This window comes from Lepisosteus platostomus, chromosome 18 (assembly GCF_059453375.1).
Source record: "Lepisosteus platostomus isolate fLepPlt1 chromosome 18, fLepPlt1.hap1, whole genome shotgun sequence".
Taxonomy (NCBI): domain Eukaryota; kingdom Metazoa; phylum Chordata; class Actinopteri; order Semionotiformes; family Lepisosteidae; genus Lepisosteus; species Lepisosteus platostomus.
The window spans coordinates 13,043,458-13,068,720 of NC_142628.1; the positions used below are offsets into that span (position 1 = coordinate 13,043,458).

General features: G+C 42.1%; 1 protein-coding gene across 2 annotated transcripts in view; it reads right to left on the reverse strand.

Moving 5' to 3' along the window:
- creb3l1 (cAMP responsive element binding protein 3-like 1) overlaps positions 1-22,647 on the reverse strand; it is a 46,814-nt gene extending 24,167 nt beyond the window's left edge. Inside the window, exons 1-2 of one of the 2 annotated variants that reach the window (XR_015928084.1) lie at positions 22,205-22,647; positions 2,661-2,868 (exon numbers count right to left, since the gene is read on the reverse strand). Coding sequence is in view for 1 of the 2 variants with exons in the window: in XM_088611281.1 (XP_088467407.1) it covers positions 2,661-2,868; positions 22,205-22,306 (310 nt within the window). In the remaining variant the exon portion in view is untranslated. The remainder of the gene's footprint in view (positions 1-2,660; positions 2,869-22,204) is intronic. The other variant, XM_088611281.1, reaches the window with a different exon arrangement.
- Between the last annotated feature and the right edge of the window lie 2,616 nt (positions 22,648-25,263).

Below are 25,263 nucleotides of genomic sequence, written 5' to 3' on the forward strand. Positions count from 1 at the left end.
ATCTCAAGGAGCCACATCGTACTGATAAGTATACTATAGTACTATATACTATACTATACTTTAGTATACTATAGTAGGATAGTATACATGTAATACACATATCAGAATTGAAAAGAGGGTCTAACTATTTGGGGAGTTCGACAGTATGGCTGTGTACATACAGTATGGTGTTGGGCATGAGAAAGCTCTATTGATCATTGTATGGAGGCTGGCTTCCATCAGAGTAAGAAGGTCAGAACAAGCAAATCTCTTTGCAACCTTGCAACTGTGTTCTGGAGTGAGTCCCACCCTCTTGCTTTGAAGCAGAGTTTTTATTTGCATAGCCTGTTTAAGGGCTCACAGGACAAACTGCTCCTGAGTGTTGGAGTGGCTCATTAGCTGGGCCCCAGCCTGGGTGCCTCCTGGTGAGAACTCATCAAATTAAGCCTCCTCCCAAAAAAAAAAAAGACTTGTAAAGTAGATGTCTCATGTTTTACCAGCTTGGTTATTTAACTAATGATCATGAGCTGATACGATAAAGATACTCTCATGCTGAGAGAAAAGGAGGTTTTAAAGCCTTCTTGCTAAAATCAATAATTGTGCATGAACTGTATATATCCTTTTAAGACTATAAGCATTATGCTGTTATGTACAGGGTGCTTATAAACCCAGCCTGCTTAAACAATGATACTTTGAATACTGTGCACAATGGGGTGAGGAGAGAATACAACTGTAAGAACATAAGGAAGGTTACAAACTGCAGTCACTCGGCCCGTCCAGGCTGTTTGATTACCAGCAGCTCAGAAGCCTGTGCATCAGCTTGAAAAACATGCTTGAATAGCTTGTTCCAGACACCAAAGGTCTATTCCCCTCGCAAAAGGACACTACATGGCAGAAGGCATCAATGCTGCCTCAATGTGGCCACCAGCTGTGTCTGTGATTGCTTGCCTGCGTGGAAGGACATGGTACACAGCCTCACGTAGCTGGTCAGCGTCTGCTGTCATTGTCAGTGGGAGTGCACTACCCAGGATCCATGTGTTTGAGTGGAACAAACCTCAGAATATAGGATGCAGCAGTTATGATGACATGACTCTCTGGATCTCTCTGGAGAGTTCAGAACGCAGGCTCTAAGGGGTCTGTTATCAAAATAGCTTGTCTGGTCCAAGCATTCAGAGATTCAACTCAACTTGATTCAACTCCACAGTGCACACTGGTCACAATGTATGTGTTTATATGGACAGCTGACTGTACGTGCACTTTCCTTCTATATATATTAATGTACACTGTAAATCCAGTCAGTGTATACAATTCTATAGTTATTCTCCAGTTCTGAAAAGCTATAAAAATGTCTCACCCAAAAATGTGCTCTAGTTTTTTATTTTCAGAGTCTTCTATTACAGTGATATTATTGACCTAGACATAATTAAACTAGACCTACTTCAATTATTTATTTGAAAAAGCCGCAGTTTAAAATTTCGGCAAGTGAGCACAGGGAATTTGTATAAGTGGATAATTTAATAAAATCTTTTTCTCTGGAGTGCGACTAACACCACATCTTGGGTAAGGAAAGCAAAATCAATCCGGATTTAATTATAGAAGAGATTTAAATGAAGGTCTGCTTTGTTTTATCAGTGTTTTCATTTAAACTCGCGTTTTTTAAATAATTGACAAATTAGCCTGTATTTTGCAATTGCCTCCAAATAATGTGGTTTCAATGAAGTTTTAGAGTTCAGAAGTGTGCACTGAATCGGCCCAGGGTCTGAACTCAAGTCAGAAGGTCTCATTTGGCAGGAGGAGACTGTATACAGAGCCAAGACTTTTTGCTTTTTGCTAATGTATTTTAATTTAGCACTCATGGACCTGACAATTTGCCCAAGAGTGACCAAGTCAGAAAGCAGATCCATTTCTTAATTTTTATTGATAGGTTTTCTAACTTGGCCATGACACAATCGACACACACACACAAAAAAAACACATTTCTGCTCTAACTCAGCCAGTTAGCCTGAGAGCCACATGGCTGTCAGCGTGCTTGTGTGTGTATATTGGATCAAAGCCTGGAATCCCCAACATTATTCCCTCACCGGAGGCGGGGACTGGCAGGAGTATTTCCAGTCATTTCGGCATTCTCATCTGGGTTCCCTGTGCTGCACTGGAACTCCAGGAGAAAGGGCAGGGGAACAGAGGCGGACGGAGAACTCTAGTGTCTTGGTGGTTTTGCCGGCTGCTCAGCAGGGACACATTCCCCATTAAAACAAACAGAAAAAAGCTGACGGAGAGCCGAGCGGCCAGCAGCGACAAGTTAGAAGGGACTATGTCCCGTTTTAAGGATGCCGTTTGTTTTCTTTGCACACGACGTCTAGCGCGCATTTAGAATTATTAGGCACAGTACAATTCTAGTTCATTTTCAGAATGGCGCTGACATGCCCCATGATAAAAAAAAGAACCTGTATTCAGTCTGCCACTCCAATTCAATACAAAATCCCGTTTTCTTTTTCTGTGCATTGCAGATCGGGCCTTTCTAGATTATTTAGTATATATAAACCAGGTTTTCAACAGCTTCCTGCTGTCAGAAGGAAACCAGCAAGCATGCACACAAGCAAAAGCCGAGTTAATTGAAGGGAAAGGGAACTTAGACAGAAGAAACAAAAGGAGAACCCAGAGTTTTCCATCGATGATCTGACCTTTTCCCCCCTCGTCCATCTTGATGGGGAGAGAGGGGCTCTGTGGCGCAGAGTCCCCGCTCAGCGAGTAGCTGTGCTCAGCCTGGATGTCAGGCGTGGGGGGGTCCATCTCCATATCCAGCAGGGGGTTTTTCTCCGCAAGCAGGTGATCGTCGAAGAAGCTGCTGAAGAGCTCGTTGGAGAAGTCCTCCATGTTCTCGTTGAAGTGCTGGAAGACAGGTAACGGGCACGTCAGAGCAGAAGGAGAGAGGAAGACGAGTGAGAGAGGAGACCACTGGGCCTATCAAGCCTGTTTGGTTGTAAGGGAATCTTCTCCCAACACCTGTTGAGAGAAGCCTACATCATCAATATACCTGAGTAGCTCATTACAGACACCCCTATGACCCAGTGTGAGACAAAAAGACTCCTCCTCCTTCCTAAGTGCTCTATCAACTATTCACCCATACGTTCTGAGAAAGCTGCCTAGTGCCCATTCCTGAAGCCTAAGGCACACGCCAGGACTATATCCTGGCCAGGACACCTGCAGAATGTAGACTGTGCCAGCCTGCCTGAAACAATCTGCAACAGTCTGCACACGAGAGGAGGCCTTCCGATGATGGCCACTGCCTTCAGTTTCTTTACAGGATCTTGAGGGGTCAGATTTGACAGCGTGACTGGGTATCTTATTCCAAAGGCTCTTACATACAGTACATCCCTGTGTAAAGAAAAGCTTTCTACACACATACACAGTACATAGAAACAATACATTCATATTCTTAATGGCAGCCTAGGATTGTGGGAAAGGGTAGGGCCCTCATAAGCCACCTTCAATATTAAAAATATTAAATATTAAATATTAAAATTGGATTTCTCAGTGACCTAAAAAAAAGTTCCAGTTCCACTTTTTTATATTCGGCAGGTACACTGTTACTTAATGTTGCTTCCAAATAAGCAATAGACACAAACTGAACTACTCTGCTCTAGTGCTTTTTAGAAACTGTGACCTACGGAGTGTGGACAGGGAAGTGTCTTTTATAACAACAGAATCAATTACATTGTTAAAGGAGGTGGAGGGGAATTCCACCGTGAAAAGTAATAAGAAAAAAGACAGGGCTTGAGCTCCACAGCTACATGAATTCCACACACTCAGGAAGGAGCTTAATTTCTGAATTTTATCACTTCTGACTGTCCTTTGGGAGCAAGTGTTACCGGTGTTCCAACGGTGGAAATTATGAACGTGCAGCCTTTCTGTGATCACATGAGTAGTAAAGGGGAACCAGATTTGTGTGACAGTTAAAACCCTTGTTAGCTTGCACTGCCTGACTGACCTCATGACAGGACCACGAAAAAAGAACCCCGTGGTGCTTTACAAATTGCAAAGTAATCATATGAATTAGGGTGATTTTGTCGGACCTTCTCTATCACAGATGCAGTTTACTTCATTTCCCTGCATGAATATGATAATTGAAAGTAATTACAGTACTGACGTCAAGCAACTGGCTATCCTGTTTTGCGTCTCAGATCCTTATTCCCCACGTCAGAGTGCTGTGTAATTACCAGAATACTGATTCAATAGAGCTGTTTGCTTTGCATGAGAAAGTCTCAAATGTCACAGTGGTTAAAGAAATACAAAACCTGTACCTTTGACTGAGTCATGACGTACAATAATTCTTTTAAGCTAGCAGTCTTCTTTGACCATCCACAAAGCACATTTTATTTAGATCTACAACTCATTTTTCATTTAAGACTTTGTTCTTCCCCTTAGTCCCAAATTAAAGTCTGTCTGCTGGGCTAGAGGTGCCCTCATTAATTGCTGAAGGATGGAGGCTGTGAAGTGTGCAGGACCCTGCATTACTTTATACCCTCTTGTTGGAAGAGGAGGTGCCTTCAGCCCTACAGAAGCAGCTGGTTGATTTGTGCAAGATAAGGGCATCATTTTCCAGTTCTGGGGATCTTCCTGTACTCATGTGCTCGGACTGCACATGGCACAGTTTGCCGGCTTTTACCCCTTTCCATGACTCTGTTCTCGGAAACAACAATTAGATTGGATGACTGTTACAAGAAATCAGCAAATCCACCAGGGCACAGAATGAAAATTAGGCAGCAGTCTGCTACACATTCTTGTTGGCATATCCAATTACATAACACTACTTCCCTCGTGGTCACACTCTTCTGGGTCTTTAAGTCCCTTTGCATCTCTTCCATTTTACAGGTCAAAGATTGAGCAAATCCCAAACAGCATGGGGAAAAATACAAGGAAATACGAGAAGCAAGAAAAGGTGAAAGGAAGAGCAATAGAAAACGCTCAGCGGAAAAGGTAGCACTACAGACTGGCACTTTGGATCATCCCTGCTGATTTACATTCGACGAGACTCTCAGTGTCCATGAACGTTAAAAGCCACACAGGCAACTGAACAATAACGCACCGCCTTCAAGAAAAAACAAATCCGACCCTTTCTGGAATATCAGAGTGGCAAAATAGTTGTTAAGTGGGAGTTTCCCTGACAGTTATGATAATGGACACTTGTATTTCTGTCACTGACGCACAACCGCTGATATTGGCACGTTAATCATTGTGGCTGAGTGTACAGCACAGTTCCAGCAATATAACAAACAGACCCACCCAGGCCCTTTAAGTGCACTAAAAGGCTCCTGTTTCACTTTGCATAGCGGATGCGATTTCTTGTCTAAATAATCCTAAATGAGCCACCAGCCTGCGCTCTGCCATAATACAACGTTACTATGAAATTTGCGCACTATTTTTGCTCGATGGTTTGCATTGACTTTGCTTTGTCACTGTATCCCACTGTGGTACCTTACTTTATATCTCATGACTTCACCATGTCTACAGTTGGCTATGCTACACATGACCCTGGTTTTACCTCCGTACAGCATGGTATGGTTTTATAGAACTTAACCTACTCAAGAACAAGATGAAATCAAATTTTACTGACCCGTTATGGAGAAAACATCATCACTTGAAAATATCATCATATATAAAATAGATTTCTGAAATTCTATTTGAGCTCAGGAAAACCCCGAAAGCCTTCTCCCATATATACTGTATATGATTTACTGATGGGGGAGACCTGGTAAATTCCCTAGGATGTTTGCTGGTTAACACAAGCCAGGATAATAGACTGGAACCTAATGCCTGCTCTCCTTTCATCCCATTGGGTCCCAAAACACTTCACACACAGGAGGGTACCTGCATCAGTAAGAGGGACCTATTTCACCCACTGCTGGAGTGCAGCCCCATTACACAGTACATTAGGTGAAAAAGCAAGAAATTTCATCACCAGTGGAATGAAGAAGAAACTTTAATGAGAGCACATTGCCCAGGCCAGTGCTTATGTGAGCCAGAAAACCATTACCCCTGCTCCTATCTCTTATGAACAGTGTCCCAGGATCTTTAATGCCCTTGGTTTAACATCTCGACTGCTGAAAAGCACCTCCTACAGTACAGTGCACCCTACTGGGGCATTGGAGGGAAAACTGTGATCCACCAGGAGGAGTGCCACCCCAACCTGTCAGTTTTACATTACCGACCCATTTCAGAATGTTCTTTTTCACCCACTTTTTATTTCTAAAAGGAAAGGAAAGGACTCTCCATTGTTCTGGTTTCCCATTTCAAAATCTTTACCCATGGGACTTGGGAGAACTGAGTGTCTTACTGGAAGACGTCTTAACCTGCTGCTTCCTCTCTGCTTCAAAATGATGGATTCTTTTTGCATCCAACACATTGAGGCTTTGTTCCTCTCCCTCGTTCAGCAGCTAGACAGCTTTGAGGAAAGTAGCTTGACATAACCTCAGTTACACTGCTGCGATGATGCAAGACCACACAAGTGACGCAACCTTTCTGGACTTTCACATATGGTCTTGCATTCAGTAGTCATGAGTTATTCTCAGATTACAGATTAGAGATGCAGAGCATTTCTGCTTTAACAGAAGAGCGGAATATTAATTGCTTTAAAGTGACTATTCTGTGAAATTAATCACATGACTTAAAGATCATGGCATTAACCAGAACATTAAAATCTAAGCTGACATTCAGAGGCCTTCTTTAGAAAGCTCCTTCTTTTGAAATTTATTAGAAAGGTAAACAGGAAAACAAGCAAAATTATTTTTGGGTTGTTTCCTAATAAACACCCTCTCTAAAAAGTAGTTTACATTTAATTTCATGGAACCTGGCCCAGATATACAGTATGGGACTTTTAAAATCTGTTTTTAAAGTACTTTATCTCTGGGCTTCATCCCAGTTGCCTGTGCAGAGGCACACAATAAGCACATAATGAATGTGACAGCACAAAAGAAAATATCAAATTATTCGAAATATGGGTTTACACAGAAAAAAAGATCACAGCTGTGAGCTGGTTGAGAGCAGCCTGCGCAAGATTAAAAAGAAGCTTTCCTAAGTACCACCATAAATGTGCACTGCACAATGTACTCCAGGAGATTAATTAGCACACCATGTTTCTTTGAGGTTTGGGTCTTTGTACTAAAATGTGCAGATGGAGCCTCTCTCTTTTTTAGCTGTGCATTATGCAAACACCATCTTCTGAGACTCCTCCCTTCAAACAGGAACTTGCTTATCTGCAACTCGCCTTTTGACTCTGTATCCTATTCACCAGGAACACTAACAGCTCACATTAGGGAGAAAGCTACCCAAAGGTGTTTCAGTCAGGAAGGCTTAATAACACATAATGGACACAAAGGCGTTACTGGGGAAATTTTGAAAGACGATTCGAGACGCAATAATTATAACCAAAGCGGAACCTGTGTATTTTGTGCTTTATCTGTATAATTAAAAGATCCTTCAAACCTTCATTTCCATGCATTCCAATCTGTCTGCAGGCACAATTCTGTACTCAACAGGTAGGGAAATTGTAAGGCACTGCTATACGGCAGCTTCAACGTTTGATATGTGGAAAATGAGACCATTTCCTCTATATACGGTCACAGCTGTTATTAACATAGCTAAGGCAATCCACACAGGCTTCACAGACAGCACAGGTCTCTGCCTTCTGTTTCCGAGGAAGGGAAGTGTGTATTTCATATTTAAAGGGGAGAAACTGCTGGTGCCAAAGTGACTATATTATTTTCTGGCAGCCTGTCATTAAAATATTACCGGCTATAAACAACCATTATTGTAATGGCACCTTACTGGAAAGTTACTGGATAGATTTTGGTTGATGCAGGCATTATAGGTCTACTGCTTGTCTTCTTTCAATAATCTGTTTTTTGCAGAAATGAAACTCTGATTTGCTGTCGAGAATCTGATAGTATATACAATTCAGCATCTATACAATCTGTCTCAGGTACATATATTTCAATGCTTATGCACATCTGTTTTGTTTAAAAACTGATCCACGAATATGCAATGCTGAGTAGGATTTCTCCCATTAGAGAAATAATGTGTCACCCTTTATAACACAGCATTCAGCAGTTTATGACTGGAGATTTAGAGATGTAGAATTGGGGCAAACCAGTGTCCCTCTTCTTCTTACTTTAAAGAGGGTAAAGAGTCTTGCCACAACAGGGTGGATAAGTTTCTCCATGAACTAGTAATGCCTCATCTTTGCAACCAATGTTCCAAACTGTTCCAGATGTTAAAAATAAAGGTAGGGCAAAGGGGCATGACAAATCTTTTTTTTTTCTTTCCTAATTCAAGTCTTTGAACCTCAGCAGTGGTAAATATGCAGCATTATTCCAAGGGTGGTGACTGAGCAGGCAGAAAGTAGGGTCATTCAGAGCACTAATGAAAATCACAGGGATGGCAGACTGACCCAGAACTGGAGACATCCTGAAGTTTACATGGCGTTATTATTATTGTCCACCGCACTTAGTTCTCAATCCTTTTGCAGGTCGTACCATTACTCTGGATATAAAAAACTGACTTGAAATATCAATTTGAGCCATAATCATTGTACCCCAAGCAGCAGTCGGTTTAGGTTAGCTTTTCATTTATTATTAGGGATATAACAACACATCAGGACCAGCCTGGTAAAAAAAAAAGTAAAATACTGTACATTGCAGATCTCCTTTGCTACCAACATAACAGCGTGCAGTTACTGCAGACTGAACTCCAAGACACACAATAGATCTATTAAAAACACTTGCTGGAGTCAATTACAGACTATCGTCTGGCAAGTAAATTAATAATTCTAGGGAGGTTAAGGAATATAGTAGATTTTAGCTTCTTATATTAAAAGAATATTAGAATGAATCTGATGACGAATGCCTAAAGTTGAGCAATTGTGAACAATATCATATAAGTAAAACTTATTTTATAGACAACAGGTAAGTCTGGGGGGAAAATATGTTTTCATCTTAGGAGAATTTGTACTGACAAAAATTTTCCTTGTACCTAAAATGTTTTGGAGCTTGAGGTCTAGAAATGCATTGTATGTGTACATATGTATTTGTAAGTACAGTGAAATGTATTTACATAATTGGAGTAAAACTCTCAATTAAAAAACATTACAGTCAAATAATAATAACATTAAAAAAACAATAGACAACACCCATTCAGATAATTAGTTTTACATTTGAACCATGACACATATATAAAAAAGGACACTCTTGTCCTTTTTTGCTTGCATGTAATATAATTTTCTAATTATTTTATTTGGTTGTGCTCATCCCAGAATAGTAAGTCATTTAAGTGTCCGTGTCGCAGAATATAACAATAGCAAAATCAGATACATGTGGCTGGAACTGTGAGGGGAACACAAAAAGCAAGAGGAAAATATATCAGCCCTTTTAAAATGCAATTTAAAATATAATCATATTCCAGCACTAAAAATTGCAAGTATAGCTGAATATCTATGACAGCCCTAGAGGCACACATGTGCCTTAAGACATTCGCCAGCATTATTTGACTTTAGATCCGTCTGACCAATTAGGAGACAGCATGCAGATTAGGCAACTCCTAAGCAAGAACATCTAAGAAAGCAAACTGGAGTACAAGGTTAGCATGGAGGGGAATTCTGCAGTCTACCACTATCTGGAGTGGAAAATATGCTTTTGTAATAGGAAAAATAAATGAGATGATAACGCAGAGGACACTCAGAGCCAAAAAATGCACAGGCAAGCCTAGCTATGTTTAAAAATTTGCACTTTGCTTTGACTGACACTTTCTGAAGGCCAACGCATTTTACTCCTCTGCTGAGAGTTGTTTTCTACGCTGGGTGGAGTGAGTGACTGAAAGAGCAGACAGCACTGAACAGCTCTGTCTGATCTGAAGCCCCTTTTTCACCTGCAGAAAAGCAAACTATTGAATGTTGAGGGTAAGGATTTATGGGCTAGTACTTCCTCAAATTTAGATGCAAATTAAACCAAAAAAAAGCATAAGAAATTCTGTTGTCTTTTTTCTATTTAACCTACTAATGCTTTATGGTTATGAGAAGAAGAGTTTATCACACTTTAAGCATATTAATTAAACCTTTAGCATAAAATTAAACCATAGGCAGTTTTGCCAAATGTAGCTCTACCATCATACATTTCCTCATATACGTATGAATGCATTTAGTTTTGCACAACTATGCTTACAGTTATGTCTTATCTCTTTGCTATTACCAGTGTTTTTCCTGTCACCGTGTTCTGGTTCTGTTCTTCTGAGCACAAGAAGTCACTGCGCTCTGCAGCCTGCCCAGCCTGTCGAGTGCATGATTTCTGAATGACAAATTCAGTCCCGTTACCACTGGAACTCATTACGCGTCTCCCTCCTCATCTGATCCCCTTGGGGGACAGGATGAGGCACAAGAGTCAGTGCAAAACTTTTCTCTACAGCTTGCATTCCTCGCTAAATGTCAGTTGATCCTGGAAAATGCCAATCACACTGTCCGTGTTACAGCATGCTTGAGACAGGGAGGACACCTGTCTGTAGCCATTCAACTAGTGAATAGAGGCCCCCACCATCTCCCCCCACTCACACACCATAAAATGATCTTTATATCAAACGTGTTTCAAGGGTTCTCAGTTTCATTCAGGGGTCAGTCCAAGAGTGGATTAACCCATACTCTTACTGGAGTGACTTCTTCTGGGAATTGCTTACTGTTCAGACTTCCACTTCAAAGATCCTCATGGTATTATGGAAGAATTCAGATGTTTTTAAAAAGAACCTGTAGAGCTGCTGTCGTCCCTGAAAATCCAAGTATACTTCCAGCCTGCAAGACCTCAGGGTTTGTTTCTCTGAAACATCTCCTCACAGCCAGCTTTGGGAAGAGGGCTTCTCTGTGGGAACCCAAGCTATTTATTTAGCCTTGCATTTGCTACTTCTGCTGTAATAAGCAGTGGTCGTCCATATGATAAAATTTCATCTTCTCCATTTCCAGGGATTGTTTTGCTTTGCCTTTGAATTGTGCTTCTTATTTATTCAATTTTACTTTCTGTGCATGAGCACGACAATGAGGACACCACAGAAGCCAGAGACTCATACTACTCCTTTTTGTATTGGATGGTTTTACCTCTACATAAATGCCTTCTATGAGCAAAATCTTCCAGGGCAATATACATAAATATATAGAGAGATGCAGAGTGATATTTAAGGTAACCAGTATTACAAGGAGAAAAAATCATTTTGCAAGCTAAAGGTTAACCAATAGAAAGAGTCCTGTGCAATTTTAACTATTTGAAATATCTCCAGAAACCTCAAAAGACTACACTGGCTTAGAGTCTTCTTTTTATTTTAGGTCTCAATTGTTACACAAATCCCATAATTACAATATATAATTGAGCTCTGACTGAGCACGTTGCATATTCATGATCCCATCACCTCCTTTCCCCTTTCTCTTCATTGCAATTAGGGGGGTGCAGCAGACAGTGTGGTTGACTGCCGGTTTTCTCATTTTAACTCCATAATTGTCTCACAGCCTGTAATTTAACTGCTGTGCAACAGGACTGAGCTCTCCCTGACTCCCCCAGGAATGTGTCGTCGCACTGTGAACGAAGCGCAGGCTGGCTCTGCAGCCCTGGGCTTATTTACAAGGCTGTAGACTTCATGGGATTAAACAGCTTTCACTATGTGCAGAGTCTGAATGAGTGTTGGCTGAGTAATGTCATTTAGGGCTGTTGTACAGTGCCCTACACAAGCATGCATTAATACCCCTGTCTGTAACATATTCATTCATCAGTTGTTGCTGCTGCTGCTGCTGCTCTGTGTTTAAGGTTGTTTCCGTAATGTCTTTGCACTGGAGCACATTGGTGCAAATAAGCATTTCATTGCACTTTTGCATATGATAAATAAACTGAACTGGTTTAGTTTCCCATTTGTGGAAATACTGCTGTCCATCTTTTGCACAAGTCTAGACTATAAACCAGCCTTTTTTCTCTGGTTTCACAGAATGGTATTCAGGGTTGGAGAGTGCAGTTGGTTTCTGTGCATGTACAGCTGTTAGCTTTGCATAGTAAATTCTACACATTAGGGCACGTATTAGTTTGCAACCATCGATTTGTAATGGCTGCATTTTGTATTGCTGCCATTGCTTTTTGATTGCTTTGTAATCATTATTGTCTGATTATCTCAGATCCCAGAAGCTATGCAAGGCTGATTCCGGTCAGTACCGGGATGTACTGTACCAGGTGGAGTTAGTGGACCAATATGAGGTGCTCCCGCCTGGAACAGACTTTCCAAAACCAAGGCTCCAGCATGGTGCTGCAGGAGATGGCCATCCTGTTCATGATGCATTAAACCAAGATCCGAGCTGCTTGGATCATTAAAGATCCTGTGGGTCTTTTCAGAAGAGTAGGGCTGTGGAACTTGTGCCCTGACTAAGTTTCACTGTGAACGTTTCATTAATCTGGCCTCGCGAAAGATTCCCTTATTCCTGCAAGTCATTTCTTACTCCTCCTTCTGATCTGATTTGTTGGGGCTGCTGCATATCACCCAGGTTGGGGCTGCTTCACTGTGGATAAAATGGGTCCCAACCTGTATGCAAGGCACTTTGAGAATACATTACATTCTTGTCTACATTTTATGAGATATGCACTTTTTTAGATATTTTCTAACATATTCGAATTGTTCCTAATGCACAGCACTTTACGAAGGATGTCTTCCTTGAAAAGCACAGTGGGAAACAAAGTGTGATTGTTCAATTGTTTGGACTACTACCTTCAGATGTAGCCCAAAGAGGAATTTTTAAAGGCGGGCCAATCTTCTGACCAAAAGGAACTACTGGATTTTTCAGACAGGAAAACAAATAAAAGAAAGCTTAGCATTGAGAAAAAAAGGCTGGACTGGCATCAGTCTTTTTGGTTCCCACTCAAGTAAGATGATCTGCCAAGATATCCTGGTAGAACTGTGTTCAAGAGGTTCTGGAAATGGGAACAGTTTCTCCCAGTGAAACTAGGCAAATTAAAATGTATAGAAAGGAAAAGGGGTAATTACACGCATATGTTAACTCTAAACAGTAACCTTCCTCAGCATGTTCCTACAGTAGACCTAGTGCAATCTAAAGTCGCTGAGTGATTCAACTACCCATATTGCTGAATCAGTACACATGCATTAAGTAAGAAAGAGAAATATCTTCAAAGAAAAATATAGGAAGGTTTAATTCTTAAATCTGTCCTTCATTGCCATGAGAACAAAGTTCATTGGATTCCTTCAAAAAGATTTTCAGATTCAGAATTTGACCCTTAATTGTCCCATCTTCAAAGGGAAATATCAGCTTTGTGTGATAAATTCAGTCCATCCCCTGCTCTCTCGAACCATATTCTCACTCCATCCTTGCAATGTGTTCCCGATTAGCCCAGCCTTTCTCTCCACTGTTTGATTTTAAGGTCCATTATTGTGTGCCAGAGACTGTCCAACATGCTGAACTGATTTTAGAGATTCCAACTGAAATGCATCCACAATCTAGAAGAATCCATATGACAATCGTTGCTTACATTTTGCCTAGCTGTGGACACAAGCCCTATTTACATGCCAGAAATGATGTACGTATGTGCAAGTGCAGGGGATATCGGTAGTCAGATACCAAATACATAAATAACAGCACAGGTACGTTATGAATATTGACCACAGTAAATCTGCATGATAAAGTCAGGGTTCTCAAATATTTAGCACACCTCACAATACTTTTTCATGAATACACTGCTATTAACTTTCTACATTCTACGTAGAGAGAAACAATATGCAACAGCAACCTAAACGTCCCTTAAAAATGTCTGGGGTGAGAAGAATCTACACAGAACAAAACAGTTGCTGCCGACAAAGCCTTTGATGCAATTTTCGGGGATCTTTAAAATCAAACCAATGGACTTCTGCAGGATCTACAAGAAGACACGGGCAGACACTGTCGGGAAAAAGCATTTAACACTGAGATCAGGGGGCACAAAGGCTGTAACAAACTACTCAGCCATGCTGTAGAAGCCAGCACTCTGGAAGGGCTTTTCAGATCACTTAGCTCCTAACTACCAAATGAGCCAGATCAGTTGAAATGCCTCCTCTAGTTTGAAGGACCTTCTAACGCTCTTAAGTGAGTATCTTCTAAACTGCCTTTATAAGGCCTTTATACAAGTCTATAAGTCTAAAGTTAAAGTTTAAACATAAAAGTATTTGGTTAAACAAATGGCCTGCAGGCACAACACACATACAGTATTCTTGATGTGACCTTGGAGCTATTAAATGAAACATGGGATCTTTCCATTTATTCAACTTTTAGGGTGAACGTCTGCTTTTATTAAAACCCCTAATCCCTGCGCACCTAAATGCATTGGTTTGCACCCCAGCGCCCTGAACAATTAACTTGCAAAACAGGGGGAAAAAAAAGACCTTTTACTGTACTTCATGTGCGACTTATCAAACCTGTGATTACGCAGTACCTACAGTATTTTTACGATTTCACACAAGCTTTAATTGTGCACACACTCAGCACAATTAAATCTGATGAAAGCCTGGCTGTCTGAAGCAAATCTAATACGAAATCTCCTCCGATTTCAGAAGCTGAATTGCTAGGTTCCATTCGCTTGCTTCTAATGCATCCTTATCTACAGTAGTTATTTTGTTTCACAGATTAAAGAGTGTGAGGGGTTAGAAGGATATGGGGAAGTTAGGGCTGCAATTCAGCAGTTCCACCCAGCCGTTAGCATCGATAGGGTAAGCCTACCGAGTAAAACAATGAATCCATTTTTTATTCAACATAAAGTATGCATTTCATTAAAAAAAGACAGTTTATCATAGGGGAAGAACAGCACATAAGCACATTAAGTCAAAACTGCTGCAGAACTGCATAATTCCAGTTCTTTGTTGATTCAATCAGATTTGTTTTAAGAAGACTACAAAATCAAACTGAACTAGTTAAAAACACAACCAGCCTTCAGAGGGCAGAGGCTGCGTAGACCAGTCCTCCAGGTAATGAATTGTGTTTTGTATTTATGAGGACTTCTTAGCCAAGAATTGGCTTCATCACTCTGCTCTCCTCCCCACTGATAGCTGGTGTGTAGTGAGGGTTCTGGCGCACTATGGCTGCCGTTGCATCATCCCGGTGGGGCCTCACACTGGTGGTGGTGGAGGGGATCCCCATTACCTGTAAAGTGCTTTGAGTGGAGTGTCCAGAAAAGCATTATATAAGTGTAGCAATTATTCTTATTATTATTTCAACCTCCCTTGTGTGCCAGATCTGTGAGTGAGAGTCAAGGTCTGTTTCTGCCTCTGTTACCTGCTGATCAAATGTCACGGAGCCTGGTCACATCACAACCGGCTCAGTCGATAAGGACGACAATGTCAGCCTGACATGAAACAGGTATCATTTTCTCCTGCCTTCATCTGGGGTGGTACATAGTCCTGAATAACCATTCGTTCACTGAGATCTACAGAATCTTTTGTTTCCACTCGATCAGGAAGTTGGAAAAAATATTTTTTATAACAGGGCAGTTGCAGAAGCTCTTTTGTGCTTTAGTGTAACTACATCATCTCCTAATGAGCGTGCATCTTTTATTCTCTGGATTTCAGATAATGAAAAGCAAATTCTTGTCAGAGGACTCTCCTTAAAATACCTTCCTCTTGTTACCAAAGTATTCAAGGTAATTTTTAACCGCACCCAAACAGACTACTTAGCCTAACCTTTCAAGAAAGTATGCTATATAACCACAGATTATGTTTTTCAGACAAGGTTGCCTGACCTGTTGTTCTTGCGATGGGATACCAATAATTTAAACTAAAAATTGAAGATGACTTCCTGTTACTCTTAGTTAAACAGATTGGTAGCTGCATGTGTACCGTCTAAAAAGATGGGTAACTACACAGGCATGTGTACTTAGCCTAAAGGTGCCATGAATGATGCAGAATAAAAAAACCCTCTTGACTTGGAAATGGATAGACTGATAACCCATTCATACCAACAGACACACTTAAGATCACTTACGGTACTCACAGGAGCTCTGGAGTATATAAAGGGCTCCATCTCCATACCCAAAAGCTACAGCACAGCCCCCGAGAACGGAATTAATACGTAGAACCATGTCCATTTTGAATGTATTGAAGCTTTTTAAATGGGCGTTATGTGAACCTGTCATTGGTAATACAGGCAGTTCGATTAATTTCTAGAGTATCCTAGGAGCTGTTCATCTTTTGAAGCTATACATGAAGGGCTTGGGTCACAACGCTAACTAAAAGGCTAAAAGGGTCCAAGGACCTAGACACTATTGAGGAACCAGGAGAATGTCTGGTGTGCTTGCTTAAAAACAGCTGCAAAGACAACTCACCGCACTGTCTAAGGCACTTGCGGAAAACCCAGACGCAGGTTATTTTTAGTAGATCAAAGGGTAGGCAAATAAAAACCGCTGGGACATAAAGTCATTTCAAACATTTGTTTAAGCTTCTTAATAGACCACAAGCGCTGGTATTACTGGAAGATTTCGCCAAACAGATTTGTGGCCCGGCTGGCAGCGCTGCCGAAGACAGCCGAACCGCGGCTGGACCGGACCGGACCGGACCGGGCTGAAGCGGCTCCGCGCCGCGCATGGCCTCCCACAGCCGTCCTGGAAGAGGAGCCGAAAGATTACATAACCTTCCCTTTACCTTCCCTTCTGCTGGCCGCATTCCAGCGGCGGCAGATGTCCCAGAGGCATCTGGTGAAATGGAATGCTGTTCTACACCCCCCCGGTCTCTCCCCATGCGGAGCGTCTCTCTTCTAAATTACAGCGCCGCTCCGGCAGGATGGGGCAGTCGCAACACGCTGCGGCGCGCCGGCACCTCGGGGCCGTGCCCGGGCGGGGATATCACCTCAAATACCCGCAGCACCGAAGAATCCTCCCCTGACTGAATTCGGAGCAAATTCTGAGAGTAATAAGGAGCGTATGGGACATGTGGTTTTTTTTTTAAAACACCCGAACAGAAGGCTGTAGCTGCGTTTTACGATCTCCAATAAACTGATTGATCGTCACCTGGCTGCAGGCCGGCCGCATTCATCATTTTAAATGAAACAGCCCCAGGAACACACTGGTGTGCGTCCCTGCGACCTTCATTACCTCGCTCTACTCTGCTCACTGGTTATGCAATTAAACATAACCAGTTTAACTTTCAATTAAACTGGCTATGTTTAATTGCATAATTCTTATAACCTAATCCTACATCCTAAACCTATTCATCTAAAATGAGTGTGTGTGTGTGGGGGGGGTTGGGGAATCAATTTTCAAAACAAAGGATGTCCAGGTTAAGCAAGTCAGTGGTGTGTCCAGATGGAGTCCTTTTCTGATTTTACTCTTTTGTTACTCTTAGATTCCTATGAGGTTTGTACTTACTCTCCACAAGCTCTCACAAGCACCAGGGCCCGGGTTCAAGAGACACGCCGTGGCCCAGTGGGGAAGGGAGAGAGAGGAGATTGGCTTGTTGGTGAGCAGGCTTTTCCTGTCTGGTGAAAGCCAAAAGGTACAAACATGTCAAACTTAAAGCTGCCACCTCCAACCCACGCTAATGTCTGAGGGAAGATGTCACATCACAGAGTGATGTTCAGGGTAGTGCAGGAATCATAGTGTTCCACATTTTTATCCCAGTCTAACAGGTTTTAAGTGATCCTGTTAGTACATTAAATTATTCTTTGCAACAATCTTCTAATTTAACCACTGGTGAAAGATTTCCATATTTTGCACTCCTTTCCTAACACTGCTAATTGACTTCCTCAATTTTACCTGAATATTTGTCCATTTGAAAACCTGCAGAGCACAGTTCACTTTCAGAGCTTATTTTTGACAATTGAGTGGCTTTTGTATCTAAAAGTGCAAATAACTTACATCATGCCTATGGTTTTACACTTCAGACTTACAAGGAATGTTAAATTATTTGTAATTCCAGCAAGTGCTTTGAAACTAATTGGTTCGTCTCTTCAGAACTATTTCTTCAATGTTCTTTTCTGTCATTGGACATGATGAGAGATTACAGTTGACTGACAGTATAAACGAAAGAGGCTTCCACCAGACTGCACTGTTCTCTCCCCGAGGACACAGAAGTTCAACCAACCCCTGCAGCAGAATCACCTTCTGCAGGATTCAACACTCTCACAACTACACCGTTACACCTGTCTCCAGGCAAGAATTGATTTTTTTTCCCCCCCAAAAGGCTTTATTAAATAACATTATTGAAGGTGCATGAGAAAGAACACAGGCCCAAGTAGCTTTGTGCCCTTTGTTAAAGCAGTAGCATTGTTGAGGATAAGTTAGGTCTGTGGTGCAATAAATAAGAAGGTTGTTGGTTCAAAATCCTTGACTGGGGCACTGTTGTTTCATTTTTAAAACAAGGTCCAGTACCACACTTATATTACACCAATAAAACAGTTATAGAAAATGATGACTAATGAAAATGTACTCTGCATTAAAGTCAAAGAGTTAGCAGCTACATCACCCTGCAGCTCACAGCTGGCAGCTCAGCAGGTGTGAGCCTGGCCAGTATCTGAATAGGAGACTCCTGGGAAAGCTAAGGCTGCTGCTGGAAGAGGTGTTAGTGGGACCAGCAGGGAACACTCACCCTGCGGTCTGTGTGGGACCTAACGCCCCAGTATAGTGACGGGGACTCTATACTGTAAAAAAAGGCACCGTCCTTTGGATGAGATGTAAAACTGAGGTTCTGACTCTCTGTGGTCATTAAAAATCCCAGGGCGTTTCTCAAAAAGAGTAGGGGTGCAACCCTTGTGTCCTGGCCACATTTCCCCAATCATGGAGGACCCAATCATTCCCAATTCCCAATCATGATTGGAGGACCAATCATGTCCTCCTCATAATCCCCATCTCTGAACTGGCTTCTTCACTCTGCTGTCCTCCCCACTGAGAGCTGGTGTGTGGGGAGAGTACTGGCGCACTTTGGATGCTGCACACTGGTGGTGGTGGAAGGGAGTCCATTACCTGCACAGCGCTTTGAGTGGAGTGGCCAGAAGTTAGAATGTCTCTGTCTCTCTCCACATCAGCTATTAACTTTCATTTTAGCTTAGTCATTCATTCCAGAGCACCTCACAAACTGAGTCAGACCAGGGATTTCTTTTCCTATTAATAAGCATAGATGCAACTAATGCAATTAGGTAGCTAAGAGCATACAGCATTATTTTAGCAGCACTTTGCTGAAGAAATAGAGCCATTTGCATTGATTTAGCTAACCGCTACTGTATATAACTATTACCCACTAAAGCAAGACCTTTCTTTGTAGGAGGTTACAGAGTTAGCTCAGACGCTCAGCGCCCAAACTAAAGACATGCTCTTAAATCTCTTCTGAGTCACAACCATGTCCTCGAACAAAATCCTCAAATGACATTAGATATGTAAAACAAATATTCCTGTGCACAGAAGATAACTACTGCTTAACTGGAACATCCTGGATTGGATTTCTGCCTGCGCATTTGGAATGTGTTCATTTGTATTTCACAGGAACCTTATTCACCAGTGCCAAGAATCATTTGGATTCTTTTGTCAAATCAAGGGCTGAGCTCTTTCTCCCTTTATCTCACTTGGAATAAACCCTTGGAAATATGTGTTGAGAAAAGCCACTTTTTGACCACTTCCTTTGAGGGTCAGATCAGATCATTGCCACATTTGTTAAAACAGATTCTAAAGAGTCCTAGATGTTGTAAGACAAACTAGCACTCGACTGGTTTCATGTACTCTGTTTAATAACAAACTGGGAATCCCACATAGAGCAGTGCAGCCTTGAAAGAGAACAAGATTGATGTATCTCCCTTGTCCATGATGAGCTTTTAAACCTGAGCTGATGCAAGAGTTGAGGTTTTGCAAAAGCAGTCAGTTTTACCTTCAGTGCGCCTCATTTACCCATGCACCTCATACCTCTCAGACAGCAGAAACAGGGGGTACACAAGTGACAACAGAAAAAGATGAAGAGGTGAACTAACCTCCCGAGTGTCACGTAAGGAATAAGGCATATTTTATTACAGTTGAAGCTTGCAGTTTCTTTTCCTTTCCATTAGGGATTATTTTATCCTAGCCGGCCACAATGTTACATGTCAATACTAAACGGAACTGAAAAAAGAGGTCATTGAAAAACATGGAAGAAAATGGAAATAAAATGAAATGAGTATCTAAACACAGGAAACACAGGATGATTTAATCTCCCCACAAAAAAAAGGCCTGAAAAGCATTGTATTTACTCTTTGTTTTTGCGTTGACAGTGGCAGCTGGATTTCACCTTTGCAACTTGATGCTTTTCCTATTAATGCACAAAAGAGTCCTTTCACTGGGTCAGTCCTCACCACTTGGCTTTCCTTAATAGGGGCTTGAGTGGAGAGGCAGTGACTGCAGGAGCAAAGACCTATAGGACACACAGGCCTCATTCAGCCCCCACACAGCACTGAGGCAGCAGTCAGAAACAGACCCTGCCCAATTAACCTAAACATACAGGTCCTCCCTCAGTAGTCTGTCAGTGCACACAGGATAATCAGGCCATTGAAGCCCAGCTAACAAGAGCCCTTTATTGCTGAAGTGTGAAAAGATGTCTGCATCCACAGTCTATTGTAACTACTGTACTGTATGTGGGAGCCCTGACAGGCCTTCAGTGCCGATTTCAAGTTTCAAGAGTTAGGGAGATGTGACTCAATCCCCACCTCATTCACACTACGAGAATATGCAGGGATGTCTGGCTGTACTGCACAACCTGAAGATGAGTGTGCATCATGCAGAGAACTGTGATAATCAACACTATTCCACATACTGTACTGTATACTGTACCCTTCCTTATCAATCTAGATGTCCTAGAAAAGCCAACTCTTTCTTCCATGAAGATGACGTTACAGATACAGTTTATACAGCTTTTCCCCTTCAGTTTTTTTTACAGAACCCATGAGTCATACTGCATAAGATAAGAAACATTGTTACTGGATGAGCGCCAATTTATTCATTAAGATTAAAATGAAACATCTTGTCTGGGCCAAGTCCGGCGGTTTTGATTCGCCACAGTTCCTACAAAGCCGATATTAAAAAAAAAGATCAGAAATGAAGGGTACATACGCCTGGTCGACCACTTTAAACACGCAGACAACGAATTACCTCTGCGTGTTGTCAGAGCTACACATTTTCATTTTTCCGCAAACATCTGGTGAAGTATGTTAACGCATGTGAACGCGCCACATGAAAACACTGGACAAACGTCATCTCCATCGCAGCACAGCGGTGCTTGCGGTCTTTACTTAATGTGCTAGAGAGGGATTCCACGCTGGTGTCTAATCAAGCAACACACACACAAAAAAAGATTCAGTTTTGTCTTGCATCCGACAACGAATTTAAACCGTGGCAGCCTCGCAAGCTCATCTGTTCACCTTCCGATCTCCTGCACGTTCAAGACGCTCACAAACGCAACACTCAGCCAGATTGCACTGCGCAACCTACTGTACGGCAAAACGCGTTTTTCGAATTCGCCCTGCAGCTTCAGTCGAAGAGGTCAATAAACAACCACCACCAGGATGTGCGAGCTAACCAGGATAGGGATGTCTAGGGAGGAGAAGAGCCGGGGTGGGCGTGAGAAAGAGCCCGGGCCACGCCTCCTCGCGGGGGCAGAGCTCCGAGAACAGACTCGGCGTTTAGAGCACAGCTGGGGCAGCTCCGCGGGCCAGAAAACAGCTGCTTCGCGGCGGAAACCGTGTTTACTTTCTTCGCAGAAAACCAGTCCTCAAGTGGCCGCCGCCGAGTGTTAACAAATGAAACAGTTTGCTGTCCAAGCTGACAAGTAAACGCTAAAAGATCTCGCTTGCGCGAATTGGGTTGCCCGTGGGTTCTGGTGCGTCGAGTTACGATGCAACCCTGAACAATCATTACAAAAAGTTCCATACAGCATTTAAGGGTTTTGTTTTTGGGAAAAATACATTTGCCATTTTCTGACGTGGGATATTTTAGAGCGTTGCAGAAGCGTTTGGTATATGCTCCCACAGGATTAGGAAGACACATTTATTAACAGTGGCCACAGGGTTAGAAAGGAGACGCGTTATAACAGTGATGCGGTAGTGTATGCATCTTCTGAAACTAGGTTTGAATATTTTGCATTAACAGTGGTTCAGAGGCTATTAGAAAACATAAGTGTGCCTTGTCAAGGATCTAAAATAACGAAAATGAGTAATGTAAGTCAATCGTTTACGTACCACGTTACTGAGGAAGTCGGCTTCATTCAGATCTTCTAAATCCAAGAGATTGGAGTTGGGGAAAAGTTTCTCGGAGGTGAAGTTGTCTAGGATGGTGTCCATTTTAACAACGGTGGTTTCGATATTAGTTGAGGGAGAAAGAGATCAGAATAAATGGATGCAAACTTTTCAAAATCTAAGTTGTTGGCTAAAGAGACGGAGATGTAAGAAGTTGCGTTGTCTCCCTAACTCGAGCTGAGTTGTAGAACTGAAGTGAAATAATGCCGTTTGCAAATGAACTGTTTGCAGTTCTCAGTTGAATTCGCTCTTTTTCTTCTAAAAAATGCTGGGTTAAAACCCTGTATGCTAGAGAACGAGTTCTATATGGGTTCTGTCAAATGTGTTTCATCCAGCTGGGGACTGTCTCTAAGGAGTCCATCAGATGATTAATATTCATTTAAACTCCGCCTAGTTTCTCCTGCCTTTTTTCTTTCGTCTTTCCAAAATCCCACCCGTCGTCTCTTAAAGCCACAGTGGTGCATTAGCCCTTTTCAAATGAGCTCTTTATAAAATAGAGCAGCCCCGGCTCCTAAAATTGCATTTTTTTTTTTACGGGATGGAACCTTTTAACCTTTAACAAGCTTTAACTGCTTTTGTTGTGCGGCACCAAATACCGACCGACAGCGCTGCTCCGTTCTGAACGGGGGTGCAGGATCGTGTCGAGACCGGCCAGGGTGCGCTGTGTATCAGCTGGGCTCGGGGAAGAGGAGGGCTCTCCAGCGCACGGATCAAAACCGTGTGTGTTTCGCTCGATTCAGGATCTCCTTTGGAGCCAACAGATCCCATCCGTCGACAAGAAGCTAGGGATGCGAAGCGTCTTCTTCGAGAGAAAATAAATGCACCCACATATTGTACCTGAAAAGGTTTCGAATCGACTCCTTTACGTTTGCATGTTCGTTTATAAAACGTTTATACAGTATATATATATATGTGTGTGTGTGTGTCCACATGGAGAACTGCATTTTCTGCTGCTCTGCAGATACCGTGAACGACACCTTATCCCCATGATAGCATTTGACTATAGCAGGGACGGCCGACCGAATTCTTCTAGTGCCTAGTGTCTTCTGGGTTGGGGGGATCATTTAATTGAGCAGTCAATTAAATAAACAGTTATCCTAATTATTTTTTAATTAGACACAAAGGGTTTTTAATATGGTCTTTTACAGCTGATTAATGAAACAATGAAACACACTTCAGTAAAAGTAAAGCTGGACATAAAACATCTCCAATCCTTGCCAGAGGTATTAACAGTTATGCTGTGAAGGAAATAATTCCACCAGCTTTGTAACTGAGATCTCAAATGGAACATACATTCAGGAGACACTCTGCTTTGATTTGAAATATGTTTGATTTAAAACAAAGGGTCTGAAGACCTTCCAGGCCTCAAGGACTGGTTTTCCCTTAATTGAATTCCCTTCATTATTCACTTAATTGACCAATAAACTACAAGTGTTCCTAACCTTAAAGAAATGGTTGGTTTGGGGTGACTCTCTGGCATTCATCCACTGGCCGCTTCTGTGAATTCAGGGTGGTGGGGGGCCAGAGCCAATTGGAGCTCCTTGGTAGACAGATCACACGTTAATGGTACCAGGCATACCAGAAGTGTCCGAGTCCTCATCCCGGCCCTGGAGGATCGCCGTGTGTCCAGGCTTTCTAGGGCTCTTTCAGGAGGAGCTCCTGAAGACTCTGAGAGAAGATGTTAACCTGGGCCGATTAAGCCAATAATGAGCTGATTTCAGTCATTAATGAGATGGGCTGCAGTGAACACCCCACCCAGCCCTCCAGGAAGGGAGCTGAACACTTGTGGTGACATCATCCATCTGTATCCTTTCTCTTTTAATCCTACAAGTGCAATGTGCTTTATTCCTTCCCTGTTGATGCAGGAGGCACTTTGATTTATAATAATAATAATAATAATAATAATAATAATAATAATTGCTTACACTTATATAGTGCTTTTCTGGAGACTCCACTCAAAGCGCTTCACAGGTAATGGGGACTCCCCTCCACCACCACCAATGTGCAGCCCCACCTGGATGATGCGACGGCAGCCATAGTGCGCCAGAACGCTCCCCACACATCGGCTCTCAGTGGGGAGGAGAGCAGAGTGATGAGGCCAGTTCAGAGATTTCTGGGTCTTGGTGTTCAAATGGCATTAATAGGCTAAAATATGTAACGGTGTTCACGGTTAGAGGTGTAAACGAGAACTCGCTTCTCATTTGTTTGTTTTTTTGCGTATTTTGCATCATCTTATTTTGTTGCGCTCTGCAACAAGCTGATCCACATTTAGACTGCGGTGTTATCTATCTCTTAAAAATAGAAATATGGGAAAAGAGCTACACCGAGACAGCTGCTCAAACCCCTATCTTCCCTGTTCTCCATTAATCATGTTTTAGAAGTGCTTATTCGCCCAGTTCAATTCGAAAGCTTTTCATGTGTAGAAGAACTGCGACGTCACTCGGAGAAGAGAAGCAGCTGTGCATGCCTGGACGAGATCGGGGTTTAATGATCAGAATGCGCGCTGCAGCTCAGTTTCTCTGATGTGCTCTGTGAAACTTGATTAGAGGCGCGCTAACAAATAACTGAAGTAAGACGTCTGAGACTTCTGCTGCTTGGCGCATCTGCCACCCGCGAACGCTAAATTAACATACATGCGGCGAGCCGTGTGGGCGCAGAAAACAAAACTGCGCAAACGAATAATTAGACTCAGCCTTTCACACAAACGTCGCAGGAGGTTGTCCTCCCTCCGCAACAACAAATATTTATTTACTTTCTCCGAAGCCTGCTTAAACAACAGCAGGGTTGCAGGGGGAATGTTTTTATATGCTACAAAGGGGTTGAAATAAAAGTTTTATTGCACAGCCGAAATGAAAAGCAGCCAGAAGAACATTCATTTTAGAACATATTTTTTAAAATGTTTATTTTGTTAACGAAATAAATTACGTATTCGTCGTGTCCTGTCCATTTTTGCTTTGGAAATTTTAATCTAGTCTCCTTGAGATGGTTTATTTACTTCTAGA